At 39.7% G+C, this 16,288-nt stretch overlaps 3 protein-coding genes across 5 annotated transcripts; all 3 read right to left on the minus strand.

Annotated features, from left to right (window-relative positions):
- Positions 1 to 4,553: 4,553 nt before the first annotated feature.
- LOC124051188 (protein AMBP-like) lies at positions 4,554 to 8,918 on the minus strand. Of its 2 annotated transcripts, none has more exons than XM_046374249.1 (10): positions 8,738 to 8,918; positions 8,243 to 8,385; positions 7,237 to 7,313; positions 6,998 to 7,114; positions 6,620 to 6,721; positions 6,321 to 6,376; positions 5,989 to 6,073; positions 5,710 to 5,877; positions 4,897 to 5,070; positions 4,554 to 4,693 (listed from the first exon to the last, which is right to left on the minus strand). In XM_046374249.1, exons 1-10 carry the CDS (start codon positions 8,855 to 8,857, stop codon positions 4,668 to 4,670), a joined length of 1,068 nt encoding a protein of 355 aa, XP_046230205.1. In that variant the 5' UTR covers positions 8,858 to 8,918; the 3' UTR covers positions 4,554 to 4,667. The 2 variants fall into 2 exon arrangements, with proteins under 2 accessions (XP_046230205.1, XP_046230204.1); XM_046374248.1 differs by having other exon boundaries at positions 5,989 to 6,076.
- Positions 8,919 to 9,586: 668 nt separating this feature from the next.
- On the minus strand, positions 9,587 to 11,384 carry LOC124051189 (protein AMBP-like). Of its 2 annotated transcripts, none has more exons than XM_046374252.1 (8): positions 11,243 to 11,384; positions 10,886 to 11,031; positions 10,718 to 10,794; positions 10,449 to 10,568; positions 10,254 to 10,355; positions 10,139 to 10,176; positions 9,931 to 10,015; positions 9,587 to 9,881 (listed from the first exon to the last, which is right to left on the minus strand). In XM_046374252.1, exons 1-7 carry the CDS (start codon positions 11,360 to 11,362, stop codon positions 9,959 to 9,961), a joined length of 660 nt encoding a protein of 219 aa, XP_046230208.1. In that variant the 5' UTR covers positions 11,363 to 11,384; the 3' UTR covers positions 9,587 to 9,881; positions 9,931 to 9,958. The 2 variants fall into 2 exon arrangements, with proteins under 2 accessions (XP_046230208.1, XP_046230206.1); XM_046374250.1 differs by having other exon boundaries at positions 9,588 to 9,854.
- Positions 11,385 to 11,940: 556 nt separating this feature from the next.
- ptgdsa (prostaglandin D2 synthase a) lies at positions 11,941 to 15,395 on the minus strand. Its single transcript, XM_046374253.1, has 7 exons — positions 15,195 to 15,395; positions 13,679 to 13,818; positions 13,451 to 13,527; positions 12,763 to 12,873; positions 12,555 to 12,656; positions 12,400 to 12,431; positions 11,941 to 12,273 (listed from the first exon to the last, which is right to left on the minus strand). Exons 1-6 carry the CDS (start codon positions 15,285 to 15,287, stop codon positions 12,400 to 12,402), a joined length of 555 nt encoding a protein of 184 aa, XP_046230209.1. The 5' UTR covers positions 15,288 to 15,395; the 3' UTR covers positions 11,941 to 12,273.
- Positions 15,396 to 16,288: the final 893 nt, after the last annotated feature.

Below are 16,288 nucleotides of genomic sequence, written 5' to 3' on the forward strand. Positions count from 1 at the left end.
ATTATGCCATTTTGAACTTAAACTAGCAATTGAATTCTTCTTTGTTTGGTTCATATGTTGGCAGTTTGTTGTTGATGAAGCTGATAAGCCAATATCTGTTCATCTTCTCAGCTCAGAGGAAGCCAAAGTTGCCCGTGGCAGCCAAAGTTGTACTCTTTTACAGGTGTAAATATGTGTGAAACAAAACCTTCATGTAAGCCAGTGTGTTTTTCCTGTTGTGATAAAAATCAAACATCAGACACACTGTAGCAGATAAAATGTTAACATGAGAAAACGGTGAAGCCTGCCAAATCTCTAACTACAGCAACAGCCAGAGTCTCTTTGCACACAGATCCTTTCAGCCCTGAGGTGACGAGGTGAGAGTCATGACAGTAAATATGTTTGAATGGGAAGGGTAAGAAACAAGAATGGGACACTTAAGTGTGACAGTGAATCAACCTGACAGTTGGAGGCAAGGACATGATAGTCAAAATGACAAGTCATCCATACAGGAAAGATGAAAACTGAAGGCTTCATTTTGACAATAAACTGAGTGAGTCACGTAGACAAGCTGACTTATCGTACAATAGAAAAACTGAGAATTATTTCAGAGAGGAAATAGAGGTAGCTATTAGAAGGATGAGTCAGAGCTAATGAATTAGAAATAGCACATACTGCAGAATACACAGACAGATGGAGGCGTAGAGGGGTTGATATCAAACCGCGGCCTCCCTGGCAGAGACATGAATAGCCGTTTTCTGATGGCATTAATACAACAGCACATGAAAAACCTTTCAGGTTATGATGGAGTCCCTTTGAAGTGAATACATTCAAACTCCTACTTATTTCTACATAAAATGCAAGTACTGTAACATGAAATTACTGCCTCAACCAGCATTCCACCCACAAGGCAAATTGGCTGGAGATGTATTTATTGACTCACCATAATTTACATGCAATGATACTTGGACCTCATGTCTGAGCACAATGCACCTCAGCACTAACTTGAAACTGCAGGGCAATCTGCCAGCCTGGCTCTGTCAAAAGTGAAGGCATCTGGAACGTTCACTTAAAACACCTGATGTCGAAAAGTGTCAATACTGTTTTGATTGAGACACTGTTGTGACCGTGTGCTTGGAGCTTTGTGACAGTATCCTTCTACCACAGCTGACACTATTTAGCTCAGGAAGAGTCTGCCTCATAACTAAAACAGCCTACCAGTCTATCAGCTGCTTTCGAGTCTTTCGGCCAAGCTTGGGATGCTACGTCGACTAACTATTACAGCTGTCCAGCCAAACCTTCTTTGTGTATTTTAGTGAAAACACTGATTGGTACTGGTATTATTGTGAGTATATACATTTAACTGCTGCTGACGTGTGCCCACAACAGGATTATACGTTTTTGTCTGTAGATTTTTTGTGAAAAGCACTTGCACAGGCTATGTGAATTATTTAAAGGCGTAATCGCCTCCAGTGTAAGCAGAGCTCACAGCACAGCCTTTGGAGGTGTATCGATGTTTTATGACATGCTTTGAATCATCTCCTTCATCTACCCCTCATCCGGCAGCAGTGTGCTCACTCACTCTCACTCTTTCCACTGCAATGCATGTAGTATTTCCCCTTTCTTTCTCTTCTGCTGTCTTTTCCCCTCCCCCCTCTCTAGTACAAAATGTTGTGTGTCCAGTTTATGGTCCATGGCCATAATTCCCCAACAGTGGAATTTAGATGCAGTACAGAAAAATGGCCGGGATTCATTGAATTATGAGCATGACAGCTATGAGGCTTTTCAGATAACATTGCAAAGCTTCCTCCTTTGCTCTTTTAACCTACTGTGCTTTCGCTGTCTCTCATTCCCCAAAATGAATTGGTTAGGTTTGGGAAAAGATCACTATTCTGGTTTTTAAAATGTAGATTAATTACATAATTACATAAGTTATGCAAGTGAATTTTTGTACTTAAATATGCAAATGCCAGTAAGGAGAAGACAAGGGATAATGTTGGAATGGATAGGTGGATCACTCCCAGGACTTTGACATACGAGACCAGGGTTTGCTTCCACAATTCTTAAATATCTTGCAATTGTCAGAGGAAATGGAAATACAAAGCTACCATGAATAGAGCCGGTTATATTATGATCTTTTCATACCAATAATGTGAAGTTAACATGCTGTGACCCCAGAATTGGACTGTTGCTGAGCTCTGCGATATCATGTTCTGTTACAGACCATGTAACAAAACAGTCCTTGGCAATACTTTAGTCCTACTAATACTTTAGCACACCTAAGACTCTTTCACCACCAGTGTGGACATTATCCTAACAGCCAAAAATAAACACGGGAAGTCCAAGTTTTGAGAGGTTTGCGGCACATCAGAAAGGAGCTCTTCCCAGAAAACAGTGCAAATAACATCTCAAACGGATACTTGTTAAATGTTGCGACATTTAAAACAATTGCCCCCGTCATTACTGCTGGATTTTTTTTGTACATCCTCACACATGAAACATATCACATAGTGTCATTAATTAAGAAAACTCAGAGTTATAAATAGAAGACATTCATAATATGTGATAGAGTAACACATACACACACAGAGAGGCTTATTACTGTGTCAGAGAGGTGGAGAAACAACCATCTTCCACAAATCTGTCTTTCTGCCTCACACACACACACAACTGTGTGCAGGAGCCATTACAGACCAGTATGTGTAATCTTGCGATTTCTAAAAGGAGAAAAGGCCATGCTTCCCATCTGAATTTTTCATTCCCCACCCTCTCTGTCTCTGTATAACAACTGATAAATAAACAATGAATCCTGTGGACATAACGCAGAATGGACCTGATTTTATATCCTTCACAACCCAATACCAACTCCACTGAATACACATTTTGTCTGCCTTTCTCTGTCTCATTCTCTTCTCTGTGAACCCTGTCTGTCTTCCCAACTCATGCTCTCTGTCTCTTTGTGTTTTAAGACCTTGCTGTGTTCTTCTTCTTTTGGCACTTGTCCAGTGAACCTTTTCTTAGACTGTAAGAAGCTGGCTTCAATATGTCCTGGAAAAGTGTGTGTGTGTGTGTGTGTGTGTGTGTGACTTTGCTGACCTTCAACAGCACATTTCGTTTCCTAGGTGCCGGGTCGATGTGCAGGACCTCCTCTATTGTGTTCAGCAGACAGGAGGCTGGCTGTGCGGCTTTGTCCTTGGATCCTGCCTGCCTTGCTGAGTCCTGGATAAATCAGAAGAATCTGTTAATGTTGCAGGTCATCAGTGCTGGCTGTTACCTCTGCTCCAGCTTTGCCTCTAGGCTATAGTTATAGTTATGGTTATGGTTGTTGTCTCTCACCAGTGTGGGTTGATGTGGATGAGGGTTATACTGACTGCACAGTGAGTCAAGACTGCCCATAAAGTCCTCACAATGAGTGTGTCTTCAGTGAGTGACTGTTGTAGCAGTCTCTGTATGACTGATGTTCATCCAATCTTCTTCCTGTTCTGGGGGTTGAAGGTCTGGAGCAGCTTTACTACTTTTCTCAGGTGTTGGGTTTCCCTTATTTCCAGCCTGTATTCATGTAAATGATGGTCTCCAGTTCCCTGCCAGTAAGGTTGTTGTCCTGAAGGGTTTCAGAAAAGGTGGTTTCCCTCTTCGCTCGCATGCTGACATCTTGCACTATAGTGAGCCCTGCATCTGGTTCAAAGGACCGTGAAAAAAACTACTGAAAACTGGCCTGCTGCAGGGTGTCTGGTAAGAATTTAACCAGAGATGTCTGACTTTGTGATCCAGGAATGTTTAATGATAATTAAATACCGCATAAAAGAATATGAAGTTCTGTGAAGTGGATTGAATGTGACCTTTTGCTTTGTTAATCTACGTCTGATTTAGAGCACTGGTGACTTTGAATCAGTTTGAGAGGCATCTTGGTTCATCAACATAGTGGCCTCAGTTTGGAATACCATGTGAATGTGTGTATCTCATAATATCGCTCTCTCATTATGAAATGTTCTGCTCAGTCAACAAGTTTATGGGTTGTGACAGAGAGAGACAGAGACCATATTTGCGTGGTAAAGAAATAAAAAGTGGTACTTTGTCACCATCTGATGGTCTAGTAGGGACAGTGACTTTGTAGACAAACTCCAGCCAAATATAAGGTCTGATTTGTAATTAACCAAACAAAATAATAGGGAAAAACATCCAATTATATTGAAGCTCAGTTGAAAAGGTCAAACTTTCTAAAACAAAGACAGGTGCTCTAAGCTATACTTATGTATCATTATTTATCTTGACCATCAGTTTTTGACTTCCATTAAAGCTCACCAATAACTAAGTAATAAGCAAAGGGGTGCTAGTTCCCTTTAATCTACATGTATGTATCAGTATGCATTGTGCTGGTGCACCAAAAGTTCCACTCTAAATTGGGAAGCATTATGATGTACATTGTGGGTAGTAAACTAAAGAATTAACATTAACAATCCAAATACAGCAGATACTTACAAAAACTTACATTTATGTACAGTCCCATTTACTTTACTTTACTTTACTTTACTTTACTGTGATGGCACAACTGACACAAAAAACACCAGATAAACTGGATAATGACTTTGTTTTATTGCTGATGTGCTGTGAGTGCCTTTTGTGAAGCCAGCTCGTGTTACATCTCTGCATGATGAGTTCAAGTAAGTAGTGATGTTTCATTTTCTCACTCAGTTTGCCCTCAGGAGTTCTGCATCTGTAAAAGAACACAAATACATTAGAAGCTTTTGTTATATGTGGATGGATTTGGTACGTTTTTTAGTGTTGCATTTGCACAAAGTTGTACAAATGTACTCTAGTGTCACATTTCAGTAGTTATACCAGATGTTATATCAGGTCACCTAAAAATGTCTCTGTCCTGCATTTCTGTATTTCTTTTTAACTCCTTTATCATCTCACCATCTTTCACCACACCGCAGTACTCCTCACACTCGGCCTTGCTGTAGAACTTGTTGGCATTGGTCTGGCAGAAGCCCGCTTTGTATTGCACACACAGACCAACGGTAGAGTCAAAGGCCCAGACTGGTGGCTGGCCTGTGCAGGGTTGGGCTGCCATGGACAGGCGACACACAGCTGGGGGGAGAGAACAAAGCAGTGCTGATTTTTTAAATCTATTTCCAGAGATTTCTTTTTATTTTGTCAGCATCGATAAAGGCAATTTTACTTTATCCTGGCCAACAGACGAGAAAGCAAATCCACTTCTTCAGGCTGAGCATGCACTTAGGAGACATTTGCTTTCTGCCAGAAAGCCTTAGGTAGTCAGGTGATGTAGATTAAAGAGCAACAAAGTCCTAGACGTCCTAGTCCTAGTAAGTAGAAGGTCTTGAGTGGGTGTATAAGGACTTTCACCCAGGAGACCGCTGTTTGTGTACTGTATGAAACCAAAAGTCAACACTGACTGATTATTTTAATCCAAACCACAGTCTTTTCCTAAACCTAACCAAGTAGTTATGGGGTATAAACATAATCAAACCTTGGCTGCTTCACAACATTAACCATGTGTTAGAAAGTTCATCTGCGAGAAAGCATCTCTAATTCCCTCCTGGCATTGAGCACAATTAACAGTATTTATGGGTGGGAAGCCAGTGAGGGACAAAATTACTGCACTGGTTGATAAAAAGGATGGCTAGCAATGGGCAAAAATAATGAAACTGTAATTAGTGTATAATCATCCCCTATGCGGATATTATGTTTTCAAACGTCACTGCTCACCTTCAGAGCGACATCTCTGCAGACACTCTCTCTCACTGTTAAAGTTGTTCTGGTTGCCCAAACAGCCTCCATACTTGAAGAGCTCACAGTTCATTGAGGAGGAGTTGTAGAAGTAACGCTGGTGCAGTCCAAAACATGGTCCTGAGTCCGGTGCTGCTTTACAGGCCTCTTTGTGGGAGCGAGAAGGTTAGATACTAATTAGTTACAATGTTAGACTCAACATAACACTCAGCGTAACACAACATCTGAGGGTATCAGGTGGGTAAGCTGATCACTTACTGGTTCCATTGAAAAGAGGAGTATCTTCAATACCAGAACCCTCCTCATCAGCAGCTAAAGAGGGCACCACATTTCTCTTCTTCCGCTGCTTCACAGGTACAGACGGACACACTTAGACAAACTTTTTATACCTAATACTTCTTTTTTTCAATTAAACTTTTTTTTAAATTTAAATATTACTAGTATTAAATGTTATTTAAAGCATCCATATTCAAATTTTCTGTAAAATTATAATTAAATATATATTGAATTTAATAAATGGTGTTTTAATGTAAATTTTAATATAATAGGCCAAGAGAATTTATGTTGGATCAGTCACACATTGTGAGTACCTGAGGCTCAGGCTGAGCTGACGGCTCCGCCACCTGCTCTCCAGGAACACAGTCACCTGTAAAGGGGTTCAATGAGAACAACCAATCACTTCGTAGCCAAACAGCATACTTTGATGATATCTTTAATTGTCTTATTGTGTTTATTTTGTGCTTTTGTATTATGATTATATGCTGCCTTGCTGACCAAAGGCTTCCATGAAGAATCATATTAACATTTCTGTCCAGGCAACTTCATTCAAATGTGGTCTTAGTGTTTCCTATTCAGTCTATGTGTGATAATCTGTTTGTCTGTGCTGTACCTTTGTCCTGCTTAATGATAATAGTGTCATCAGCCATGCCCTGTTCTCTGACCAGTGTTTTAAAGTCTTCCAGCACTGTGGCTCTCACAGACTTAGTTCGACCTGCAGGGAGGACAAAGCCAAACAGATGAGGCAAATATGAGGTCATTCTTTGTCAAGGCTCTGAGGTAAATTTAATGATTCACATCACAGTTACGTTAAGACAAAACTTCCTCATAATTGGAAGAAATAAGTTAAATATTTGAGATGTTAAAAACACATGCCACTGAAACAATAGAAATATACACACTTTGGTTTCCTTTTATTTTTGTTCAACAGAATGAAAGCTGAAATGATACTTTAAAGGAATAAAAGAAATACAAAAATAAATAAACTCACTGTAAAGCTTAAGTGAGGTGCTCTTTTGCCCAGATGTTTTCTGTTTGCTCATTATCATTATGGCATACTCGTTGTAGTTCGTGTGAACCACGTAGGCATCCACATCTGCCCTCCACTCTGATGAAAGAACAATGAAATATATGAATACTTGTAAAAACTCCATGGGCAACATGAGCTGAAAAGAGAGACACATCACTGCAAGATTACACAGAAGGAGACAAAGATGGACAGAAACGTACTCTCAATGTGGTAGGAATATCGTCCAGGTGTGGTGGTCGACTCATAGTCCACAGACATCTCCTTACAAGTTCCATGTCTGTGCACGCACGCGCGCACACACACAAACACAAACACAAACAAAAGAAAGAGTAGTATAACAACAAACTATGCAATTTGTATCTGTGTGTTTATATTCAGAGCAGCAGCCATCTTATTAAATCTGTCTGAATGTGTCAGACATCTGCACAATATTACCAGCTTTGGATTTTGTCAGTGTTGGAAGAAGAACTCTGAACTGTTAGTGGAGTTATGGTAGTAACACCACAATGTAGAAACACTCAGATGCAGATAAAAGTCCTGAATTCAAAATTTTAGTAAGTAAAAAGTACTTATGTATTAGAATGAAAATGTACTTAAAGTAAAGACAGTAAAGGTGCTTATTATCCAGAATGGGACATATCAGAATGACGTGTGTTACTGAATTATAATTTTTACTGTGTACATCTCTAAAGGTGCAGTTGGTAAAGCTGGAACTAATTAAATAATTTTATATGCTGCCTTAATTAATTTTAGTCTATGATTATAATCATAATTTATTAGATGATATTTTTATTAATAATCTGAATATCCAACATAACTCATAACTAACGCTGCCAAACAAAAGTATTGGAGTAAAAAGTTCAGTGTCAACCCCCTGAAATGTAGTACGAAAGAAATATAACATGGAAACTTAGTTTAATCTAATTTAAATATCTATTTGAGTAAAACTTCAAACACCTCACTGAAAATGTTGTCCTAGTAAATACTGTGAGGATCAGCCACTGTGTATGTGTTGTGATTTATATTTGTTTGTTAATTAAACATTCATGTATGCATTTCCTGATATTTCGTAGGATGAAACTGTTCAGAGAGGGTGTTTAAGATAGTAATTTGTTGAATGGCCTCTTAAAAATGTTTTTTGAAAAGTAATTTCTTACTTTACTATTTTGATACATGTTCGTGTAGGTGTGTGTACTCCTGACAAACCTGAGTGCTGTTCGAGTCGCCTTGAGTTTGCCTTCGACGGTGCTTTGCTGCAGTACCAGTTTACCAATGGCTGCATCTCCCCTGTGCCTTTGCATATGGGGACACGTACTTGCCACAGCAACATCATACCAGGTTCCCAAAAACTGTTAGAGAGGGGTACCATAACATATTTATATCTCACACACATAATGCACAGGAAAACTATAACTGAAATGGATATTTTTAGTTCAGCATACCAGACCACAACACTATTGTTAGTTGTTGAGTCTCATTCTTGACAACTGGAGAGATTTAACGATCAGCTATATTCCTCCAGAACTGTTCACCCGACTTTTGATTTATAAAGATCATAAGAGGTTTTGTTTTGTATTAAAGATACATTTTCCCCACAATATTAACTAAAGGGTATTAATCTAATAGCAGAAAGGAAAGAACAGAAAAGAGGAATCTTTAAGAGGAAAAAATAACAGGCAGATGCAGAACATAGTCACTCACCTGGGCCTGATTAAAGTTCTCCTGCGTGGTGTACAGAGGGTCTGGGAGTACAGGGAGCCCCTGAAGGGTCCCGGTCCAGCCCAGTACCAGCAGGAAAACAAGAGTCACCGCTTTCTGCATCCTGTCAGCCTGTCTGTCCACTTGTCTCTGAAGTCTGAGACACTGAATCCCAGGAAACGGCCCATCTCCTTGCTTAACCCTTACTTACGCCCCCTCTCAACTCTTCAAACGGGGACAGGGCATTGACCTGTGTTTTGTGTGCAGTGCATGCACTCACTCCCTCAGCCAAGTAAAAAACAAACAAGTTAAAGAGCAAAGTTCTGCTTCTCTGTCTCTCGCTTTGTGCTCTGACTTCAGAGTTTTGGCAACATTGAGAAATCAATACATGTCAAGAGCTTAGAGTCTAATGAGTAACAACTGACTGTTTTATTCTGAACTGTGTACTATATTAAACATGTGTACCATGTATATCGCAGGAGGCAGCAGTAATCTTCTCTATTACTGAATGCCTCTGATTTTACAATGTTGACATCTTCTGTTGCATATGAAAAGATGCTATAGCTCTACAGAAAGCCAATTAGCATTTAAATGACACAGTATTCTTTTCAGCTCCAAACACTCCGTTTTACACAAGAGGGAGATGAATTAAATAAAGCTCAAATTATCCAACATTATGTTCCTTTTTTTATCAAGTAATCTCCATATTTTTACACATATTTCCTCCCTTCTGTCATCTATTGTCTTTAGTTCATTGTATGTTTGACAAATGAGATTAAGACAAATATTCAGCCGCATTCAACAAATTCAGCAGTTTTTTTCTAAGCTTGTAGTGACATATGGGTCTCAGTGAAAGGTCAAACAAACACTCTCAATCACTTTATTTGCAAAAGATTGACACACGGTATTGTATTGTATTGTAACAAACATTCATTAAAATGCTAAAACTGGACAAAAACACAATGTGTGTGATATCTTGATATTTTTTTTTCTGTAATGATACAGTTTCAAATTTTGGAGAGCTTATGAGGACCTGAAAAAATATGTCTTTCATAGTATGAAATGCCAGTGATGGGGTGTCCACGATTCACGTCCCCCGTGTCCTGTCATCTCTGGGAGTCTGTGTCACAGTATGATGAGTGAAAGACTGATCAGTGATTATGTAATGTGACCTTCAAACAATGAGTCACTCTCACCTGGTCAGATATTATCAGCCTCCTCCTCTTATGCAGGAACCACAGGTGGACTCACATCTTTTTTGGACTTCATGGAAACCAAAATCTGAATGACAGACATACAAGGTGCTCACAACAGGTGACTGACAAGTCTTCACACAAATACACGTGTGGTTTTAATATGCAAAATGTTCTCTTTTTTTAGCAAATCACAGTGTGAAACGCTTACCTGAGGCTTTGTCACCTGCTGACCTGGAACACACTCTCCTGGGAGGAGAGAAAGATGGAGAGTGTTTTTGTTTTTCATGACTTGTCTGTGCTTTTCCCCAAATGTGTGTGTGTACCCTTATTCTGATTCATGATGATGGTGTTGTCACTCATCCCATGTTGTCTGACCAGTGTTTTAAAGTTGTCCAGCCCAGCAGCCGTCACATTCAGAGTTCGACCTGAAGAAAATGAAATTACCATTACACAGACTTAGCCATATGTTGAAAGAAAAACATGTTCCCTCAAATGGATTCAAAAAAATGGTCACTCACTATAAAGCTTGACAGTGGTGGTTTTATTTCCGGATGGTTTCTCTGTGCTCAGCAGAAGCATCATTGCATACTCATCGTAGTTGGTATGAACCACGAAAGAATCGACATCTGCTCCGAACCCTGTAGGAAGGAAACGCATTAGTGGAAGACAAAGCCTGATTCCTTTTTGGTTTTAACGTCACAAAAACCTTGCTCTTGCTGTGTGAAAGGTACAGAACGTACAATATGACAATAAAGATGGCGGGAGGAAGGAAGCTGTGAAAACATACTTGCAACATGGTGGAAGAATCGTCCTGGAGTGTCAGTCAAACTATATGCTGTAGACGTCTGCTTACATGTGCCATTCCTACATACAAGAAGACACCCGTGCAAAACACAGCACAGGTTACACTCACTACTTTACACCGTGTGTCTACTAGAATGCATTTAAGTCTGACCTGTAAGTAGTGGCTGTCATTGTGAAGTTTCTCTCAGAGGGACCATGTTTCAGCTCCACTGCAACAATGACAGGGTTTCCATTCTTGCGTTGCATGTAGTGAGGACAAGAAGAAACCACGGCTACTTCATACCACATCCCCATGAACTGCAAGGGCACAGAAATATTTACTGTACAGTGAAAGCATTTGCTTATAGATAGATGTGCTGATCTCAGGCCTCGTAATGAAACCGGTATTAGTGATAGTATCTGTCCACAGTTGAGTTTTTATCCACAAACACAAAGAGGTCTCACAGGGGAGCTGCTGTACCTATATTATGGGAAGGAAATGTGATCATTTTGACAGGTTAAGACTCACCCCACTCAGATCAAAGTTCTCCTGTGTGAGGACAAGAGGTTCTGGGAGCACAGAGATCACATGCAGGATCCAGGCCAAGCCCAGGACCAGCAGGGACACCACACTCCCTACTCTCTGCATCCTGTCAGCCTCTCTGCATTCCCCTCTGAGCCCAATACAGCAAAGTTCTGATTGTCTCTTTGTCTGTCTTTGTTTGTCTTGGCCTGTGTGTGTGTGTGTGTGTGTTTGCATGTTTGCACTAATGTGTGTCCATGTGACTGTTTGTTTGTTGGTCCGTATAGTCAGCAATCAACCCTGGACTTCAGAATTTGAAGCTAAAACAACCAAAAAAAAAAAAAATCAATGCATGTGCGAATTTAACAGCTGATAATTAGTAGGGAAAAGGCAGGATTGCCTTATTTTTTTAACTACCACAGTGGGCATTAAAATTAAGTGCTTCAGTCTAATTTCTTACAGTACCCTGCTCATCATATGTGTATTATAGGCTGTATGATATGAGATTACATAGGTAGCTTTAGCTTTAGCTATCACAGTGTAGCACATTAGAGAGCTACAGGTCTGCTTGACTTTAGAAACACATTGATGTGTACAATCTGCCCCCTGGTGTTCATATGGGAACTACACCACTTGAAGTGCTCAGGGGATACACGCAGAGGTACAAATTGTAGGTTATAGTATATGCATACGCACACTCTCAGTCTGGAGGTTAATATTGTTTATTTAAGTGTGTCAACACAATTAAAACTGATTATATTCAGGAGGCTCACAGGAATATTTAGAACTCAAAAAGATTTTATATAAAAAAATTTACGTATATATTGTTGTTATATTGTTTAGCTATGACAGCACAGGAGCACACACCATGGACAAAAACAACATAATAGAGGATGAAGAGTATATTTTATCAGCATAATCATCAGAATGATGATGTTTGCTGAGAGAAAGTTTTTAGTTTAGTTCTTCATAGTAAATGCTGGGGGATAAAGTCAGGACAATAAGGTGCCATCTTCATCTCAGGTACATCAGAAAGCCTGCAGGGAGTAACAGAAACTACTTAATACTGAAGATTAGTAGGACAAAAGTCACTCATACACTCGCATGTACAAGTAACTCTCCTGATTTTCACATTTTCAAGACGGAAGGAAAAGAAGACTCACCTAACGTCCAGATCCTGATGGTGGGCAATTTTCTGTCAGATAGAAAACATATAGAAAAGAAAACTTCAGGGTCACTTAACTGTCTCCATTTTCTGTGTGTACATGTGTACAGTGCATGAGTGTAGAGATACTGTATGAGTGTTCCTCTACTTTACCTGCAGGAGGCGGAGTTAGAATAGAATCCCTAGAGAAACCCTGGGACAAGGCAAGGGCTTTAAACTTCTGAATCACATTAATTCTGACACTTTGAGAGCGACCTGCAAACAAGCACAGACACACAAACAGACACACACTGACTCACACTGGTTCACTTGTTTAAACGTAATGGAAAAAGGTGTATGTGAATGTGTTTGTGTGTCTCACCGTAAAGCGCCACTTGCGTGTACTCTCTGTTAAAAACCTTGTGTTTCAGAACCAAAGCGTAATCAGTGTAGTTCGTTTCCACCACTGTGATGTCCTTCACCATGTTATGGCCTGACAAACAACAATACACAAAGACTTTTCGTATTAAATAGTAACTTGAAAGAGAAATTTAGCAATGAATGGAAAATCATGTGAGCAACATTGTAAGGGCCTCCATGTGTGTCAATTAATAAAACTAAATTAAATGTGTACAAATACACATAAACTTTTTGTGTATTTCAACAAAGGAGACAAATCAAAAATAAAATACCTCTGCTTTGCTTTTATTCTTCTTATGGAGTCTTGTGGTGATTCAGACAGACACAGAAGTCATGAGCAGAACCACACAGCCAAACTAAACCCCATATTGCTGCAGTAAATGGTTAAAATCTTGAGCTGAGCATCCTGACTGAAATGTTTATCATCATGTTTATCACATGTTCTGCCTGCACACCATAGCTTCCATCTGTGGGCTTGATGTTGCCATTTGCTCATATTGCAGCAGATGCAGAATTTAAACCTGTTCTACTGACGTGGTGACTCAGCGAGCGCCAGTCAAATATTTACATTGTCACACGGCGTAGTAAACATCATTTCTCTTCAGTCTTGGGAAGGTGATGAGTCAGATTGGAAATGAGCAGAGACTTACGTGTGCTGAAGTAGGTGAACTGTCCAGGCACGCTGGTCTTCTCATACTGGTAGACATTAATCTGACAACCTAAAGGTCTGAAATGTGCAGAGGAAACAGAGTGACTTCATTTTTTCTTTTATTTACTTCACTCAGTGCAACCCTCTGTTTCATCGTTTCCTCTTTTTTTTTGTTTTTTAACTAGAAGATTATGCTGACACTTTTGTGACCATGCAAACTCGTACTTACGTGGCGTCCCACATGGTGAGGTTAACATTGCCATTTTGCAGTACTGTTATGATGCCCATAGAGATCTTCACTTTGTCTCTGTAGGGGACAAAACTTGGAGAGTCATAGGCCAGGCCCACTCGGTACCATTTCCCTGCAAACTAAACACACACACAAAGGCACATAAAGTTAAATTTTTATATTTATGACCTTGAGTTTCCGAGGGTTTGAATCGTACTGTGGCCATAAGATTATGCCTGTCAAGTCAAAATTACTGATGCTGAAAAATTAATTTGTAAAATTTAGCAGAGAAGATTGACAATATTGCCAACACATTCCAGGAGAACAGCAAAACCAACAATCTAAGTAGGTCTTCTTAATAGATTCTGTCACATTGTTTCTGGCTGTTAAACCCAAATGTTTAAAATAGGTCAAATAAATATAGTTTTATTTCGGTCTTTTTATTTATTTATTTATTTTTAAAAGGTTTAAAAGTTTACTCTGACCCTTTTTGTGCTACAGAGTAAGGAAACGGAAAGTGTGGAAAGTGTGGTCCTGTAGACACAAGTCTACAGGACCAAGGAGTGGGGCTTTGAAGGCAACACCTGTCAGTAGGATCAATTCATGAATGGTTCTGGTCTTTTTGTGAAATTTTGTCCCCAATCATGAAGCTGTCATTTGTTACCAACAAATAGAAAAAACATTGTCTTTCTTTATGAAACAAGTGCTATCCTGTGGGGGGGGTTATACATACATGTATTTTAGTGTCTACATTTTTAGCATAAAAGGTCCCAGTGGGGATCCAAGTGAGCTGCATTTGTACCACGTTACAAACACCACTGCAAAACCATATCTGCCAATAGAGCTATCAAAACACTGGCTGGTTGGAGGGAGTGTGTGAATGTTAAATTCAAATGGAACATCCAGACATGACGTGTGTCTACATGCTGACATATGAAAGCAATAAAACATTTTACCTGCTGCTGCATTCTGTTGGAGCTGCTTCAGGTTTTGTAGATGGGAATACACATGGGAATCGTAAGGAGAAAAAAAGATGGGAAATCGTAGCAATAGTTCCTGGGTGTTGTCCAGTATTTTACCTTAACCCATATCAGATTAGCAAGTAGCTGATAAAGATGTTTAAAATGTTTCAGGGATAAATCCAGTTGGCTATCAAATCAGCCATCCTTTCTCATGATATCTCATGATATCTTTACCATTGGGAATGTCAAACTGACTTCTCTTCACATCTTGTGTGTGAGAAAACCAGGAAAACAAGGATTCACAAATTTATTGACAATAATAATTTGTGTTGAGGTTAGACTTACAAGAACCATAATTGTTTGTTTCAGGTCACCAACTGAGTTGCTGTTCTCAAACCTTTACACAAATACACACAGGAGCTAACATACAGTTTTACTTATAGACACACACTCACATACGCACCTAGTGTTCACAAACACACACGGAGCTCAGAACACAAAGTCACTTAACAGAAAGCAAATAATGAGAATTTGAATGTGTGTGTCTGGCTTACCCTCTGCAGGTTGAAATCTCTCTGTTGCTTCACGTCTGCATGTACCATCATCACACACATCACCATGACAGCAGCGACCACGGTGGTCCTCATGGCTGCGCTGACAAAGGAAGCAGTCAGGTGGATGGACTGAAAGGTTGAGAGAGAGAGAGGGTATCTGACCCGGACCTAAAGTGAACTGTAGGCAGTCAACAGAAGCAGGTACAGAGTGGCAAAGCCTGTGGCAATGTTTGTTTTTCTCCTGATCCACCCACCGGGTTGTCAGCCAATCATCTCTAAGGATCAGGGAACAGTGGCCAAGTGTTGAAGATGTGTGGTTCCAAAACAACCCTGACTTAGACTTCACCTCACACATGGGCAGCAATGTATTTATATACATGTATATACTTGTGGTCTCTTTCCTAGCATCAGCTGAAGCTCATGTGCTGTTCTCACAAGCACAGACACACTGGTTTCACAAGACTTTGTCCCATATCGACAAACACACCAAGAAGAGGAACCTCAGAGGAATCAGTAAGTTCTCCAGCAGAAAGTCTTGGAAGGAGGATGTCCAATTCAAGTTATTTACTCAAGTACAGGAAGTACGAGAAGCGATACTACTCAACATTTCTGCAAACCTCGAACATGATAGTTTCGTACATATTGCATCAACATTTCTGAAATGCTTAAAATTGACAAGTGTAATGTAAAGATTCAACATAGCCATGGTTGGTAGAAACCTACGTGCTAACATCATTGACAACTGGATTTATTGGATTTTTGGCTTGACTTGAAGCTTGATATTTGCATAGCCCTAAAAATGAGACAAGTTTAGACAACCACAGCATGAGATGCTGGCTGTACATCATAATAATCTTGTCGTGATAAGAGAAACCATTAATATCTTCCAGTAAAAGAGGTGTCATTTTGAAACTCCTTTCCAAGTTCCAGTTTCACTTTTCTCGGTTTCATTATTTCTGTCTAGTTAAGCTCACGTTGTTATCCGCAAAAGCACATACAAACAAAGCCAATTCACTCAGAAGAATATTAACCAAAAAGTTTAAAGTTTGAAAATGTTGTAATTTTGCCAGTGTAAGTGTGTCAAAATCCACTTG

Source organism: Scatophagus argus, chromosome 20 (genome assembly GCF_020382885.2).
Source record: "Scatophagus argus isolate fScaArg1 chromosome 20, fScaArg1.pri, whole genome shotgun sequence".
In the NCBI taxonomy this organism is placed as follows: Eukaryota; Metazoa; Chordata; class Actinopteri; family Scatophagidae; genus Scatophagus; species Scatophagus argus.

Coding starts and splice junctions, on each gene's coding strand:
- LOC124051188 (XM_046374248.1), bottom strand. CDS start 8,857: ATGCAGAAAGCGGTGACTCTTGTTTTCCTGCTGGTACTGGGCTGGACC. Junction 7,314..8,242: donor GCGACTCGAACAGCACTCAG/GTTTGTCAGGAG, acceptor GTGCGTGCACAG/ACATGGAACTTGTAAGGAGA. Junction 4,694..4,896: donor CTGCGGTGTGGTGAAAGATG/GTGAGATGATAA, acceptor GTTCTTTTACAG/ATGCAGAACTCCTGAGGGCA.
- ptgdsa (XM_046374253.1), bottom strand. CDS start 15,287: ATGAGGACCACCGTGGTCGCTGCTGTCATGGTGATGTGTGTGATGATG. Junction 12,874..13,450: donor GTTCACCTACTTCAGCACAC/GTAAGTCTCTGC, acceptor GTTGTTTGTCAG/GCCATAACATGGTGAAGGAC. Junction 12,657..12,762: donor CACGCAAGTGGCGCTTTACG/GTGAGACACACA, acceptor GCTTGTTTGCAG/GTCGCTCTCAAAGTGTCAGA.
- LOC124051189 (XM_046374252.1), bottom strand. CDS start 11,362: ATGCAGAGAGTAGGGAGTGTGGTGTCCCTGCTGGTCCTGGGCTTGGCC. Junction 10,795..10,885: donor ATGACAGCCACTACTTACAG/GTCAGACTTAAA, acceptor TCTTGTATGTAG/GAATGGCACATGTAAGCAGA. Junction 10,569..10,717: donor ATTCTTCCACCATGTTGCAA/GTATGTTTTCAC, acceptor TCCTTCCTACAG/GGTTCGGAGCAGATGTCGAT.